Source organism: Coenobita brevimanus, chromosome 28 (assembly GCF_032717465.1).
Source record: "Coenobita brevimanus isolate Jiangsu-jjx chromosome 28, ASM3271746v2, whole genome shotgun sequence".
NCBI lineage: Eukaryota > Metazoa > Arthropoda > Malacostraca > Decapoda > Coenobitidae > Coenobita > Coenobita brevimanus.
The window spans coordinates 8,894,964-8,912,277 of record NC_136981.1 but is presented as its reverse complement, the minus strand read 5'-3'; the positions used below and the strand labels follow the sequence as shown (position 1 = coordinate 8,912,277).

The following is a 17,314-nucleotide window of genomic DNA, read 5'->3' as shown; positions in this document are numbered from 1 at the left end:
CCGACACTGCATGAGAAAAGGAGAAAAATGCCCAAAACTGGATACACACACACACACACACACACACACACACACACACAAAGTGGGGGTTACCTTTGGCCACATGGCATCTTTCCAAGTGATGAAGTCATCTTCCATGTTGGCATCATCATCCCCCATGCCCAAAGCGTACACCCTCGACGCACCCAGCTCAGCCAAGCGCTTGTCAACATACTTGCCCATTGCATTGTAGTGCTCGTATGTCTTGTTGCCGAGACCAAACACCTACAACATTAATAATAACAATAATAAGAGCAAACACTGTGGGAACTGCTTACATGACTGCAAAGAAAAAATGGTTTCTGCATCAGAATATTACAGTTACCTATGATGTATTTTAAATTACAATGAGTAACGTAACTTCAAAAGTATACACACAATCCACTCTTAAAGCATACAGTAGTGTGTATGACAGCAAAATGCCACTTTAAATAAAACAAAACTTTCCAAAGATCCTTCAGTCTCCCTAGTGCTGATAATGGCAATTAGAAGGACATAACCACCTCCTGTCAGAGCAGGGATCCACACACAAATACATCCCCTTTCTACTGGAGCAGGGATCCATACGCAAGTTCATCACACTCAGCATGAAATTTGACTTCCCATCACTGAATACTATCCCTTCAACCTGCAGCCTTTGCCTCTTCAAGCTACCTCCAATCAATTGTATTCACAGGAATGGTCTCTAGAACTGAAGGAATTAATGAAGGCAGTAACTGGGCTCTCTATTTTGAAGTCTCTCCTAAGATGAACACAGTGAATCCTCTAGTGACCGCCACAGCGAATTACAAAGCAGGGCTCTTGTTTGGCGAGCCACAGCTCGCAAATTCAAGTATTTTTTCCCTTCGGCAAACAAATTATACATGCAAGTCGCCTTTTGGCGAGGAGAAAATACATCCACTTCAAAACCCAGTAAACTACAAAATGAGTAAATCTCACTTAAATGAACAAAACAGCACGTTGTGATCGACTATTAAGTCTTTCCTTGTCGCCACTGAATGTTTAAAACATTATATTATTCTAATATCACAATGTGAAAATAAATGAATATATTGCTTGTAAATTATTTCGGCACGTAGTCAGTTTGGCTACTATAAATTTATTTGGCGCGTAAATATGAAACCTCATGACCCAAATGGCTCGCAACCATCGGCAGTTAGCAAAAGCCCTACAAAGATGTGGTTACACTGCTAAGGTTAACTGTGATGGCCTAAAGTACAACCAAATAACATGATTCTTGCATGATGACATCCAACTATAGTCGGTTTGTTTTTAATTAACTGAACTGTGATTTGGGAAGAGACGTTGTGACAGACAATTATACGATTTAACTGATGTCACTTTTATTTTTGCTGATGAGGTCTGTACTATAAGTGACATTACAATTCTTGTAATTGTGAAAGAGTAAATGAATGTCAAGTGCTTGTGAATTCCTTTGCAAGAACTGGCATTTTTAAGAAACAAAAGACCGGATTCAACATCCACATCATCATCCGGACTTAATTTCCAATTTCCCACCCTAGGACAGGGTGAAGAGTAGCAACATCCAGACAGCCAAAATATGCCCACCTCAATGGGCCATGCTTCCATTCACTCATTATTCAAGCCCAAGAAATCCTGGCTCCATCAGATAGGCCTAAGTCAAAAAAATTTCATGATGTTCTGTAGCTTCGCACATACACCTACCTGACAAGAGTCAATCTGAACGCTGTCACATTAACCCCTTAAGTCCTAATCGCATCAACTGATGCGATTTGAGTTTTATGCCAAAATGCCTAATCGCATCAATTGAGGCGGCCTGTAAAAAACTGCGGAGCGCTTGCTCCACCCCGATTATGACGTACATGGCTTCAGGCCAATGAGAACTTGCCCCTGATGTGGCGTGAGGAGGGATCGGACCAACCCGGGCGGTGGGGGGACACCCCCCTCTCGGCCGCCTCCATGCCACCCTCTACTCCACTCCCTCATGCCCTCCTTGACCCCATCACTCTCCCACCCCTCCACGCAACTGCATCTCTTCTCCCACAACAACCTGCGTCCCTTTCCACCCTCTCTTGCCCTCCTCCCTCCCTGCCAGCCTCGTCCCCCCCCCAAACCCCACCCCATCTCTCCCTCCTTGTCCCTCACTATCCTTCCGACCCCCAACAGGACCCCAAGTGTCAGGCCTGATGTATGTACCTGTTTCATATTATTTCTACTTCTTCCTAAATTTGTACACCTCACTCTGTTCATTTCTCATTTTGTACTTACCAGTTTCTGTATGTACGTAGTTGGAGAATGCTGTATGTTGTACTACATATGACGGATCTTATTTTTTATTTTTTTTTTTTTCATTCTCCCTACCCGCCCAGATTGGCACTTCTGAGTAGTATCCGTCTGTGTTAGTTTTTGAAAGACTATGAGGCCTTGTAAGGCTACTCCCCGCACCTGTTTCATCTCCCCACACATACAAACACACCTGTTTTCATGGCTGGTGTGTATTCCAATAAAATGGTGAGTTTCCACAGGAGAATTTGGTTGTTGACGAAACTGTAACGATAAGTGTGATGAAGTGTAATGATGATGTGATAATGGTAATGGTGTGATAAATGTGTAACGAGAAGTTGGGACAGTAAAAAGAGAAATCGGAAACAAATGATTGCTTTTTTTCCCCTTCCTTATGGGAGGTACCCTGCCTGAAACAACTGCAGTCTTAAGGAGTTAAAAAGGGATGCCAACTCCCCGGTTATTCGCTTCTCCGCACAAAATTCATCCAGCCAAATTGATCTCGTCAGTCCCTTAGCCTCACCGACTTCCAAATCTCTCTTCCTCACACACTCTTCCACCATAGCCTATCCCTCCACCTTCTTCTTGGCCTACCTCACCTCCTCCCTCCTTCAAATTCACTCAGATATACCTTTTCACCACTCTGTTGTCATCCAATCTCTCCACATGACCATACCATCTCAGTACATTCTCTTTGATTATGGTGTCCACAGACTTCCTCACTCGACACTTTTCACAAACCACATTATTCCTATCCACTCTCTGTACTCCACATACATTCCTCAGCAGTCCCATCTCCACTGCCCTTACTCCTGACTTTATAATTTCATGCCACACCATAGTCTCACACCCAATTGTTAAAGTTGCCACTAACACTCCTTCATGCCTATGCTGTGCGTAGCTGCAACACTCAAGCCTGTTTATCATGGCCTTAATAGCACCAGCGACTTTCCTTCCTTGTGCCACTGTACTTTCCACTTCTTTTTCCACATTTTCCTCTCTTTCCTATCACTGTCCCAGGTATTTGAACTCTCTCACCAATTCCAGTCTCTCTCCACTCACTGTAACATCACACTGGGAGTCTTCTCTCTCAATAACCATTTCTACATTTACTCTAAAAGCATGAATCTCACAGACATCTACAAAATTCTGCACCAGTCTATCAAGCTCTTGTCTAGTATCTGCAAGTAGCACTGCATCATTAGCATACATCAAATTTGAGATAGTCCATCCATCACCACTATTCTTATTATTTTATTATTTTTATTAATAGAATTATCATTCTTTCCTCGTCCTTCTGCCTAGGGGTAACTCTACACTAAGTGACAAGTGAAATGGTTTCCTGTACATCAGGAAACCATTTACTATGCTGAGTGGTAACCATATAACCAAACTAGGGCACCTGGTGGTTAGTGGGTAATTAAGGTGCTCCAATCAGACTGAGCCTGTGTAGGTGTATACCCAAGGGGTGATTGGGGTTTTCATGTTCACGTCATACCACTCAGGGATGAGTGAGGCCGGTCACTCTCGTCTTAAATGTCTGGGCCAACTTGCCTAGCCCCAGGTTCCTACGTTCCTCACGGGGCAACACAGGATTGGATGATGAATGGATGGATGGATTATTCTCATCATCGTCATCATGCCTTACTACTCACTGTGTACTGAACTCCTTCCAGCTGCTCATCCCCAGCTTGCAAAAATTCATAAAACTCCTGAGCATTGTCAGTGGGGTCTCCCTCTCCATAAGTGGCCAGACAGAAGATAGCAAGATGGTTCTCCACCTCAGGTAACCTGCTTAGTTCAGTCATGTCACACTCCTCAGGGTCTGCTACCATGCCCTGTTGACAGAAAGGCAAATGATAATAAGATGATGCAATGCTATTAGTTGATATATATCAAATACAGGAATACTAGAAAGTAAAGAGGACTTCCTGCAAAAACTGATTTTTCTTGCACCAAATATTCATTTGTTAAGAAATGGTGAAGGTAAGAGGAAACATTTTGCACTTGAATTTTCCACAAGAAATGACAGACCAATGAAGGAACCACAACACTATCCAAGTCCTGGAGAGAAGTCTATTCCTCCTACCTAGAGGTGTATTCATTCTACCTCTCTACCTACACATCTAAATAAATTACATAAATTCTTTCCTCTTCCTTCTGCCTATGGATAACTCTACACTGAGTGACAAGCCAAATGGTTTCCTGTACACCAGGAAACCATTTACCATGCTGGGTGGTCACCATATAACCAAATTATGGGACCTGGTGGTTAGTGGGAAATGACAGTGCTCCAATTGGATTGAGCATGTGTAGGTTTATATCCAAGGGGTGGTTGGGGTTTCTTGCTCACGTAATGCCAATCAGGAATGAGTAAGGCTGGCAACTCTCATCTTAAATGCCAGGACCAACTTGCCTAGCCCTGGGTTCCTACACTCCTCATGGGGCGACACAGGATTGGAAGATGAATGGATGGAATAAAAAAAGCTTTCACACACCAGATTACAGGTGTCCTCCATTAATAAAAAAAAAATCTGTCACCAGATTACAGGTGTCCTCCATTATTAAAAAATCAGTTACCAGATTACAGGTATCCTCCACTCATAAAAATTCTGTAAATGTTAGACTTAAACTGCTGTAGGTTGAAGTTTGGGGAGAAACTAATCTGGGAAAGCAAGTTCCAAAGAGAAGCATTTATGGAAACAGAAGAAATTTGACAGGCAGAAATTCTACAATATGGATGTATGACAGGTAATGGGTGCTACCAGATGCCCATGTGGCATAGGGGAAGGTGTGGAGAGGTGGCACAATGGATGCAACTTTATCTAAGCAATTGCCACAACAGCATCTGTTAAATAATACATGAGGCAACATTCTGTTTTACTTGTATGGGGGAAGTAGATCATTTGTAACTGTAGGGTTATTAATTATTCTAAACAACAACAAGGTTGTGTGATGTCCCCATGGTTGTTCAATGTATACATGAATGAGGTGATGAGAGAAGCAAAAACAAAAGTAATGGAAAAAGGGATGGCATTGGTAATGAATGGTGATGGATGGAATATCTAAAATTTGTTGTATGCTGATGATGCAGTACTACTTCCAAATACTGGACAAGAACTTGGTAGACTGGTGCAGAGATTTGCTGGCATCTATGAGTGTTCTGCCTCATGAGTAAATGTTGAAAAGAATAAAGTGATGGTGACTGAGAGAGAGGATGACTCCCAGTGTGATGTTACAATAAATGGAGAGAGATTGGAATTGGTAAGAGACTTCAAATACCTGGGTACAGTGATAGAAAAAAGAGGAAAAATGTGCAAAAGAAGTGGAAAGTAGAGTGACACAAGGAAGGAAAGTAGCTGGTACAACAAAGGCCTTGATATGAAACAAAGGCTTGAGTGTTGAAGCTGCTAGAGGCTTACATGAAGGAGTGTTTGAGCCAACTTTAACATATGGATGTAAGAATAGCATATGGATGTAAGAATATGGTGTGGCATGAAAATGAAAAGTCAAGAGTGAGAGCAGTGGAGATGGGACTGCTGCGGAATGTATGTGGAGTACAGAGAGTGGATAGGATACGAAATAATGTGATTCGCGAAAGATGTGGACACCAAAATCAAAGAGAGTGTACTGAGATGGTATGGTCACGTGGGGAGAATGGATAACAACAGAGTGATGAAAAAGGTACATCTGACCGAATCTGAAGGAGGGAGGAAGCGAGGTGGGCCAAGGAGACGGTGGAGGGATCTGGTGGATGAGTGTGTGAGGAAAAGAGGTATGGAAGTCAGTGAGGCTAGGGAACTAACAAGAGATCGAGCTGGTTGGATGAATGTTGTGAGAAGAAGTGCATGATCAGAGATTTGGCACCCCTTTTTATCGTGACAGCATCCAGACTGACTCTATCGGATACGTTTATGTGAAGTTACAGAATGTGGTGAAAGTTTCGGGGATATCAGATAGACCCAGGATTCCAGGGGCTTCAATGATGAGTGAATGGATGTGTAGCCCATTGGACTGTGAACCTGGGCTGTCTGGATGCTGCCATTCCTCACCTTCCCGTTGGGTGGGAAAGGAGGTCTGGATGATGAAGATGATGATGATGATAATCATAACGATAAATTTCCCAAGAACATGACAGGTTTTGCTGTAAACAGGACAGGAGCTGCATCCAGGTTATGAATCAAATCTAACCATGGCCATTCTGAATCACTGTGGGGTTTCTGAGATCTAAGCTACCACAAAGGAAGCTACAAACAAGATGAGTGGGTTGCAACAATCTCATGTTGGGAGGAAAGGTTCTGGGTCTCTATGACCTACAATCAAAGAAAAAATAACTGCCTATGACATAAGCTGCACTTCTCCTCATATCTGTATCAAAACACTTCCAAGGTTAACTATTTCTAGAGCTATAACATTACTTTGGAACCACAGGGTTCTCAAGACTTTGGGTAAAAAGAAAACACCACTGTAACTTAAGCCTCATATTTCTAAAAACGGATGCTTTTTAGATCATTCAGCAACACTGAGGGAAGAAAGCACTAACAAAGACCAAGTCTACTCTACCGTTAACTACTATGCTTGCAACTTCTTTTATAGAGTAATAATCTTACTGAATCAAATATTTGTCCTGATTTCATTCAAAGAGATATAAGGATCCTTTTCAATAAGTAATGAATCCTGACTCTTCCATAATTCAAATGATACCACAACAACTACACTATAGCATACATTATAAGTATTTGTTTAATAATTTTCAATAAGCTGGCTGCACCAGTATATATTTTTTTTTTTTTTATTGCAAGGTAGAAGGAACCAGAGACCAGCAGTTGTAAAACCAGCCTAATTACTGCCAGGTGGCGGGATGCAACACCAGGTTAACAAGGATAAATTATTCAAAAATGTACCATTGTCCTCCCAAATGATAAACTTAAGCTACATCCACTGACAGTACAACCTTCACATGTATTAATCCCATGCATGCTTGCTGTTATCTCCTCCACGGTAAGTAAACGTACCAGTATGCCACTTCAGTATATAAACACAAACAAACCTTCAATCCATAACGTGAGGCCTCCTTGGCAAGTCTCCCTGCAAATTCCTCTGCAGTTCCAGTCTGTGAGCCATAGAAGACGATCACATTCCGCCCTGATGACTTCATTTTGGCTATAAAACTGTCGTCATTGCCACGTGAGGCAAGCTGTGTGGGGCTGCATACAAGAAAGGGAACATTTTGCTAGTACACTGCACAAGTCATTCACTAAATTAATACTGCTATATCACAAGGAATATGTATTTTATTGCAAGATACCTTAAAAATGTACAATAATTATGGACTGAAATAAAAAGACCAAGCAATTAATAATAATATATTACTGGAAAGCTGCTATTGTCACTGTGGCCCTAAGCTTATCTAGTCAAACGCTGGCAGTTACAGGGGCTAAGACTACCAAAGTGTATTAGTACATGACTGTGTGCATGATGGAAGTGTCAGTATTCCCTTCAAATCTTCAATCTAGCCATCTGTCTAACAGATGCCTTAATCCTGGAAGACATGGCCACAAATGAACTGCCTCCATGGCATTCTGTCCCCTGCCACCAGGTTGCCCTTTCTCCAACTCACACCACCCTCACCCACATACTTCTACATCCCATCCTTCCATTTCATGCTCACACAAACATATCTTCATTCAGTTTTTCAGTCCAAAATTTCAAGTGCCCGTAAAGATGATTTACTTCGATAAGTTACTGTTCAGTGCTACCCCACATTTTTCTTCAATTACGAAGGCTCTGTAGCACCTCTTCCTAACCATTAAATATTTGTTTATGATGTGCTAATACCTGTACTCTCATCCACAATATTTGTTCTGTACAACCAATGCAGATATTAAAAAGAAAAATATAAGGGAACACTAAAGGTGAAATAGGCTAAATACAGTAAATTACCAACAAAATGGTACAGGAAAACCTCAGAAGCCAACAAGAACATAAATCTCTATGGGCATAAATCACAGTTCAGAGAACAAAGGAAGTTCCAGGTAATCATCTGTCAGTCCCTCCTACACTAGTGAAATTATGAGGCTATTTGCAACACACATACTGGGTAGTCAGGTTGCTATACTCTGACACCAGTGAATTTCCCTATCTTACTATTCTTGTTTAATCAATTATCTATCAAATACTTTACTAATCTTGTGTAACTAATTATCTATCCATTATTTTACTGATCTTGTGTATCCAATTATTTATACCAGTATTATTTTACTAATCCTGTGTAACCAATTACCTATCTATTATTTTACTTAACTTGTGCAACCAATTACAGTATCTAGCAACCTAAAGGCAATTTCTCAAGACTATAAAACATGTGTTAGCTAATTCTTTATAATATATATTATGTGTGATGATTTTCACAGAACCTGCAAGCAGAATCCAATGTTTTGTGACTGTAAACACACTATGGCTTCAGTCACACAAAATCTCTATCTCCAGCAAGTACTCAAAACAGAGAGCCAATAATGAACAAAGCAACAGAAACACACTCCAATATTCACTAACAGTACAGACGCTTCAAACAATTCTGCTATTAACTTACGAGATGGTGAAGCTCTTGAGAGCCTGTGAATCCTCCTTCTTGCCACCACCACCATCCTTGACGAAGAAATAATATATTGAAACACCGGCCAGCAATACAAGCAGCACCATATCCAGCATCCCCACCAGAGGCTCAGACACTCCACTCTCACCGCCCATCTCCTCCAACACCTCTGCAGTTCCTTCCATCCTGGTGCAACACATAATGCCAAATTTTAGTTGATTAATAACTTGAAATTAAAAACAAACATCTCAATAATAAGTGAAAAATGTTATATAAGCTAGCAATGGTGCCTACTGTTTAAAAATAATCAACAAAATACATTATTGTACATACAGGCAGGTCCCATTATACAAGCACCTGCAACACAGAAAAATGATGATATGAGAATGAGCAACTAAGACCCAAATTCAGTGATGAGAGCAGGGTCAGTTAACCTAATTTCCCATATGTTATGTACTCCACTCTAAGTTTTGTGATCCTTCCCCCCTCCCCATCCATTTTACCAGTTTCTGCTATCCGAGTAGTCCTCCATTAACATATCCCACTCATATAAAGGGAGCTGCCTGTACACATACAATGCTGCACTGTATTTTATAAGGGCTAAGCAGATCCACTGACTTTAAGAGTACAGACTACTGGGAGGCTCAAAGATAACACTCCTCTTCCACTCTGCCAGGCAGTTTCTTGTGTGATGCATGGGTTGTTCAGCCAGCGTTATCAACATCTAGCCTATCCCTTGCCATTTATCCATTTCCTACTTCCACTGCCACACCTACACCAGCAGACTGGGCCATCCCCACAACTCACAACATCTTATCAGGTGGGCATCTAACAAAGCGCTACTTATGTACCACCATTTATACATGGAGTGACAGACTCAAATACAGTACATACAGCAACTGTACAGTTCTGCAGAGTGGCAGAAAACAGTAAGTGACCCCGACATGAGAATTGAGCAGTACAGTACATCCAATTCTGTGCAGCATATGAGTGAAGGATACAACAATAGCTATTACCGTACCCAAGTATAGTGCTATACCTTTTGTAGGGTACTCTAACTTGGGCTAGATTTTTGTTCTTCCGCAGCCCTCCACAAGGCCAAACCCTCTCTCACTCTTTCTCTTAAAACTTTCACTCAAATTCACATCAACACCACAATGCCCTTTTATTTCCAGCCCCCAATTAAATTATCTGTTATGTTTTCTACCACTGCACTGAGTTACGGCATACAGTACAGTATTAGGGTACGCAAAATTCTCCAACTGCTTAAAGTTTCTCTAATCACAACTATATCACTCTCAAATCAGGTTATTTATCAACAAGCATCACTTTATTCTTATCTACACTTAGTGTCAGACCCTGTCACTTATAGATATAGATAAAACTCTCACTCTGTAAAAATCAGTTTCAGCAAGCAACTCATTAAGGAATATTCACATAGTAACACAATACTATATACACTCAAACCTTGATTTAAGGGCCTAATTGGGGAATCAACTTGTCCCTTACTTGAAAATGTTCATTGCTTTTCCACAAATAAAGGCAATCTTATTATGAACTGCAATGACTGTTTCACTTATCTTATTTATATGATTATGAAAATTATTTTATGGGTACTGTAAAAAGAAACATATTAATGTGTATAACCTAGACATTACGTATCATTTTTTAATGGTCTTGTCCGTTGGTTAGGAGTCCCTTAAATCCGAAATCCCTTAAATGGAGGTCCCTTAACCCGTTAACTGCTCTATACAGCCTGGGCTGTTCCGAGTGCGATTGCTCAATACAGCCCTGGCTGCGCAGGTGAATTTTGAATATAGTGCCATGGTGACCAAGGCCAACCCATGCAAGCATGTTTGAGCCTTCAAAACCGAAACCGAAAAAGAAAACGAAAACCATACATTCCAATAGGGAATCAGACACTTCGATGTTCATCCATGGCTTTACCAAGGTAAATATTGAGCTAATATTTCGTTACTATATACTTTGGCATGTGTTCTCTCAATTCCTAAGACAAAATTTGGCCTTTGGGAAATTTCATTTTTATCCCTACGTCTGCACACCACGGACACCTCCAAAAAACCATCATGCACAGTTAACAGGTTAAATTGAGGTTTGAGAGTACTGTAATTAACTGTGAAGGCCCATTCAATCGAACAGTTGTCTTCCAATGTGTATCGGGTATGCCTCAGGATTAGAACTTAAACCCAAAGTTGTGGCAAATATTTGAGGTGGGTGCTGGAAGTATGCCCTTTCATTGGCCAGCACATGTTTGCACCCTGCCAGTTCTGCTGTTGGCAAATACAGTACACCCTCAATATAACACACTAATTGGTACCAGACCCTTGACATTTAAGCCGATAGTTCGTCAAAGCCGAACACCATGTTGTTTGCTAACTTCTCAGGTGTCGTGGCTTTTATTCAACAGAGATCCCTAAATATAGAGCGTTGGTCAGCTGTACTGTCATACACAGTAACATACAGCTAAGTCTAAATGGCTCTTTTTCTCAATAAATGCTCTATTTATGGCTCCTCTCATGATGCTGGTCACTCAAAGACTGATGCAGCATTCTGCAGGATGTGTGTGTGTGTGTGTGTGTGTGTGTGTGTGTGTGTGTGTGTGTGTGTGTGTGTGTGTGTGTAGGGATGCCACGCTGTACGGGGTTTCCTATATGTCCATTCTTTTACCAAACAAAAATTCGTTACACGAACATGACGTTCAGCCAGCTCAAAGTCGTCATTAAAAATGAAATTCGTTAAAGGGTTCCATATATCGAGGGTTTACAGTAACTGCACAGACTCTTGGACACACAGACACAGCTATATGAGATCTGTTCAGAAAGTATCTGACCTTAAGCTATAACAAACTAAATAGCTGACCTGTTGAGCTAGGACACTGACTTGACACATGTAGCCCAGCATTCTTTCCACTGCCTGAAACATTTTTCATAGTCGATTTTTGGCATCTCCTGCAGGTGCTTTGTTGCATTTGTCAAGATCTCTTCTCTTGGATGAACGTTGCTCAAGACATGCTGGAGTGTGCAAATTATGATCCAGACTTTCTAAAGACTGTTACCACTGAAGATGAGGCTTGGGTGTATAGGCATGACCCAGAAACCAAAGCACGGTCGTCCCAGTCGAAGCATGCAGGGTCACCTCGGCCAAAAATGCATGACAGGTCCACAACATAGCGAAATGCACTTGCACGTTGACAGTTTTTTCGACTACTGTGGTGCTGTGCATCACGAATATGCACCAGGGGTCAGACTGTAAATAATCATTACTAACTCGACTTTACCTGTCGTCTTCGTGATGCAGTTCAGTGGAAGACACCAGACCTTTAGAGAGGGGGAAGTTGGAAGCTGCACCAAGACAATGCCTCTGCCCATTCTTTTCAACCAATTCAGGAATTTATGGCTAGGCACAACACCCCGCAGGGCCAACACGCTCCCTACTCACCAGACATGGCTCTGCAAGACTTTTGGATATTCCCCAAGCTCAAAACTCTGCTGAAGGGTCCCAATTTGAGATGAGAGAAGAGATCATGACCAATGTGACACAGCACATGCAGGAGATACTGAAAACCAACTTTGAAAAATGTTTCAGGGAGTAGAAAGAATGCTGGGCTGTGTGTGTGAAGCCAGAAGGGGCCTAATTTGAGGTTAGCTATTCATTTTTTTAGAGTCTACGGTTGGATACTTTCTGAACAGACCTCACATGACCAGCAACACAAGGTAAACAGATCACATACCTACAAAGCATAAAAGTACAGTAGTCCCTCTTTTATCTGGATGTGTTCATAATCTAAATGCTGGACCTTGGCTCTATTAAACCATTATCTGAATTTACTTGCTAGTACCAGGATGTAAAAGTCCCCGGGAACTTAGGCCGGCCAGCCGACATCTTCAAACACTCTGTATTGTGGCCGCTGGGCTCGAGCCATGAGCAGGAAGTAGCTAGTTCATAACCCACAACCAAAGCTAAAATGTCTGTCCGCCCCTGTACTGAATGGTCAAAGCCACGCGCTCATCCAATCACTCCCAATGAACCGCCACACCTTAGTAATACGACTGTAACCCACAAGCGGTGTCAAAACGTCTGTACACATCCCCATCGAATGTTCAATGTCGCGCAGCCAACGGGCTAAGTCTTTCCCAACCGCCACCATCATCGAACACAGACCACAAGTCACGAGTACATATTCAGTGACAGTGGTCGTCCACCTCTCTACAGCAGGTCGAAAGTCTCCCGGTCATGGTGAGTTGTGTTTCCACATGGCCACTTGGCATCTAACAAACCGCAAGCCACGAGAACTGCAAAAGAGCCCGTCCACCTATTGACAGAAGGGGGAGAATCCTGCCCAAAGCCTCACTTCTTCCCCCCTCCCCTCCTGTCCCTCCTCCATACCCTCCCGGCTCCCCCCTCATTCCCTCTCCTCCTCCGTGGTGATAACACTGACTCATGAGTTTTCAAAGTTTTTTGCAATTTATTCGACTACTATTGGACCTTGGTCATATAAAAATTCCAAAGTGACCAAGAGAAAACCCATGAAATTCTGCACCTAAGAATACAGTAAAACTTCGATATAACGAACTTCAATAGACTGGAATTAGTTTTTATCGGACTCGAGGAGCTACCGGACTAAATTCCTACATACTGTATTGGAAAAAGTCCAATAAACCCAGAAGCAGTCCGAACTGCCAGACCACTTCAGCTATGTTCACCACAATAAGGTAAATAAAAGACATGTTTATCAGTGTACAGTGCAGTATCATTATACTGTAGTGAAGTTTTAACACAGTACAGTACCGCAATGGTAGTCAAAATAATTTAAAAACTGTTCATGCGATCCGGACTAATGTCTGATATATCAGAAAAAGTCCGGGTGTCGCTTTTATCGGAATTTCGCATTTTTCAGAATAGTTTGGGCCCCAATTAGTCCATTATAGTGAGGTCTTACTGTATGCTTAACTCCTGGAAGGTGCTGACAAAATTTTGAACTAGGATGGTGGGAAGTTATAAAAAGGTAAGTTTTACTCTCGAACACTTTATTCTCACTGCATTTCTGTACTTTTAATTATCTGTTTTGTGTGTTTATTATTAGTTTATCTTATAGTATAAACACTAGCGAAGATGATGGTATATCATTTATACCAATATAACCAATTTCCGGTGGCATATTTGGCTGTGGAATTTTTTTTGAGTCCCAGGGGCAATCACTCATCACAAATAACAGATTTACAAACCGTGTTCAGGTTTTTTGTTATTCGTTGGTTATATGTTGTTTTCGTGATGTTGCGTTAATATGGATAATCCAATGTGTGTTTTGATGTCTCAATATGGCAGAATGACTGGAAAAGTGCCAAAATTAGGAAGGGCACTATACATACAGTAGTGTATAAGTAGGGTGTTTTCAGTGTTTTTTTTTTTTTAATGGTTTTCTTGGTGTTTGGCATTATTTTGCATATTCTTATGTGTGTTTTGATGTCTAAAAATGGCAGATTGATTTGAAAACAGTGCCAAAATTATGAGGGGTATTGTACATAGTGTATAGGTACCCGGTAAGGCGTTTTTTGGTTTTCAGTTTTTTTTTTTCATCCCTACGTGTCAAGTGGGGTTGGTGGAGGATTAGTGCCCCTCCCTGTAAAACAATTAACTCTAAGCCATTGGCCACCCCGTCTGGGATACATGGCGTCTGGCAATGATGATGATGATGATTTTTTTTTTTCATGGTTTTCTTGGTGTTTAGCATTATTTTGGATATTCCTAGATGTGTCTGATGTCTAAATATGGCAGACTGACCTGAAAATGGTGACAAAATTAGGAGGGGCACTGTATATACAGCTTTTTTTTTTTTTTTTTCCTGTTTTTTTTGGTGTTGAAAATTATTTTGGATAATCCTATGTATGTTTTAATGTCAAAATATGATAGATTCACCAGAAAACAATGCTAAAATAAGGAGTGGTACTGTACATACAAGTGTATAGGTAGTGTTTTTTTGTTTTGGTGGTTTTCTTGATGTCTAGCATTACTTTGGATATTTCTTTGTGTGTTTTGATGTCTAAATATGCCTGAATGACTAGAAAACACGGCCAAATTATGCACAGGTACTGTACAAATAGGTTGGGTATAGGTAGGGTCTGGGTATGGTAGGGGAATAGTGTTCAATATCTGGATGTTGCCACTACCCGGACACGCCTTTGGCTCTATTATGTCCAGATAAATGAGGGATTACTGTACTTTACATATATACTTTGTCATCATCCATCAATTGTATATGGTAAAATATAACTATACGGATTTCATTTTTCGCTTTTGACCACAAAGATAAACATATGATACACTTTGACCAGTAGATGCACCTTTCCAAATCAGTTCTTTTTCTTCCTGATTGTCTGCTAAATTTTTCTGATTATTTCTGGAGTGCTAACAAAAAAAAATGCTTTAGTTAAATCTGTTCCCTCATTGTTTCAGCTGTTCCACTGTTTAAACTCGTCTGATTAGTCGGTGTAAAAGTGAAAGCGACTGTCCAAACCCAATAGCTTAACTAAACCTAGCCCACTTTAACTGTACTGGATAATTTAACCTAACCTCCAGTTGGGAAATGGGAAGCAATATACAGTACAGTACATTTTCAAGTACGCTTGAGTAAGTTACTTCCATTATGCCAGAAACAAACAATTGTGGCTACAGCTTAAGGAACGTGCTTATAAGAGGGGAAAGAAATTCTGCAGGAAAAGGTCATTTACCACCCTGAAAATGGTCAGAAAAATACAAAAAACAAACTGGAATATGAACTGAATTGGTAAGGTCTTTCTGCTGCTTAAAGCGTATATTCATCACCATGGATGTTGTGGAATTATCCTGTTACTAAAGAGTTCTGGCTGTGGTGAGGTGAAAGTGAGATAGGACTAAGGTAACTGGTAGGTTTGTGTGCAGGAACGGTGCCGCAGATGTCCTTATGGAAACTACTCTGCCAATTACCATTACATAACGCACAGTACGATGCTCTTTGCAGTGGCTGATATACCATCCACCCTATATCCTCCTTCCTTTAGGCGGAGAGCTTCATCACAACAAATACAACCTGCCTACATGACGTGGAAAAAATGAAAACATATCACATTCTGGAGACGTTTCGTGTACTCCCGCATCAGGCGAACTTCCTATCCAGCACCACAAACCTTATTATATTCCCCATGATATGAACTACAGTCTCAACGGTCACACTGACACACACACACAGATGAAGTACCTGAGTGAAGGGCAAGTATCAGCCGGGTGGTATTTAAAGTAGGAGCCTTACGTAAAACGATGTTCACCTCCTCACACCCAACTAGCAACTGCACAGCTGACGGACTACCTCTACACACTTGTGGAGCTCTCGGCCTTTTACTAATTCGGTATTTTAAAGATATTTTTGGAAATTAAACTATCATTACCATACATAATACTGCAAATAAAGAGTCCCTAGAACACAGCTTCTTTCTGCGCAGATGCATTTACCAACTGAGAAAAAAAAGCTAAGAAAATACATGGCGAACCGAATTATCAGGTACGACGAGACATTCTGTGTTGACTACGAACTTCGAAATGGATTCTATGATGTCATTCCTAATCCTCTGATTAAACTGATCACACTTCAGTAATGTGTAAGACATGAATAGTACACGATATAAAAAACTTAATGACAAAAAATTATAATAATGCCAAGCATTATGTAAATCAATGTAGTCTACTATCGTTCAAGGTCGTGTGTGTGTGTGTGTGTGTGGAGGGGGGGGAGAGGACTACACGTACTACATACACAGAAGGAAGATTTGGGTCTTTCCACATTTCTCCTTCGACAAATAGAAATATAGTGATGAACAGTTCTTTTATGAGTACACCACATTGAATTTATAAACTAATGGCTTCGGCACGTTACAGTTCATTTACTTCACAAGCTTCGTTGGGCAATGTCAGCTAAAACTTGCATCATCGAATTATTTACTGGCGTGAAAGATGAGTGAACACATTAAACTTTAAAGCTAGTCGCCGCCAGACGATTATCTCTGAACCGTGGCAAGTCGACTGCTCCACTCTCCATCCTGCGCTTTTCTTGGCTTGAGACGCACCGTTATGCACCTCGGTTATGCTTTTACTATAATCCTAGGATCAGATTCTCAAATACGCTTACCATTATATCCCCGTTGTAACTTACCTGTTTTACCAGCACGAACAAAAGCAAATTATTAAAGAAAATCAATCGTAAATATGTTCAAGAATCCCACCTTTATTGTACACGTAAGGTTAAATAACCGCACGTAGCCGGGGAGCTAGGTCCGGCTTCATTTTATTGTATTTATTTTGTGTCCGAATTTAGTGCACTTTCCCTGAGGCCCTGCAGTCCTCCTACGTACACCTTACACACTT

At 41.1% G+C, this 17,314-nt stretch overlaps 1 protein-coding gene across 2 annotated transcripts in view; it reads right to left on the bottom strand.

Annotated features, from left to right (window-relative positions):
- Cpr (Cytochrome P450 reductase) overlaps positions 1–16,220 on the bottom strand; it is a 37,817-nt gene extending 21,597 nt beyond the window's left edge. Inside the window, exons 1-5 of one of the 2 annotated variants that reach the window (XM_080268505.1) lie at positions 16,155–16,220; positions 8,897–9,085; positions 7,355–7,511; positions 3,960–4,142; positions 94–264 (exon numbers count right to left, since the gene is read on the bottom strand). In XM_080268505.1, coding sequence (XP_080124631.1) covers positions 94–264; positions 3,960–4,142; positions 7,355–7,511; positions 8,897–9,084 — 699 coding nt within the window. In that variant the 5' untranslated portion in view covers position 9,085; positions 16,155–16,220. Of the gene's footprint in view, positions 1–93; positions 265–3,959; positions 4,143–7,354; positions 7,512–8,896; positions 9,086–16,083; positions 16,128–16,154 lie in introns of those variants that run through there. The other variant, XM_080268504.1, reaches the window with a different exon arrangement.
- Between the last annotated feature and the right edge of the window lie 1,094 nt (positions 16,221–17,314).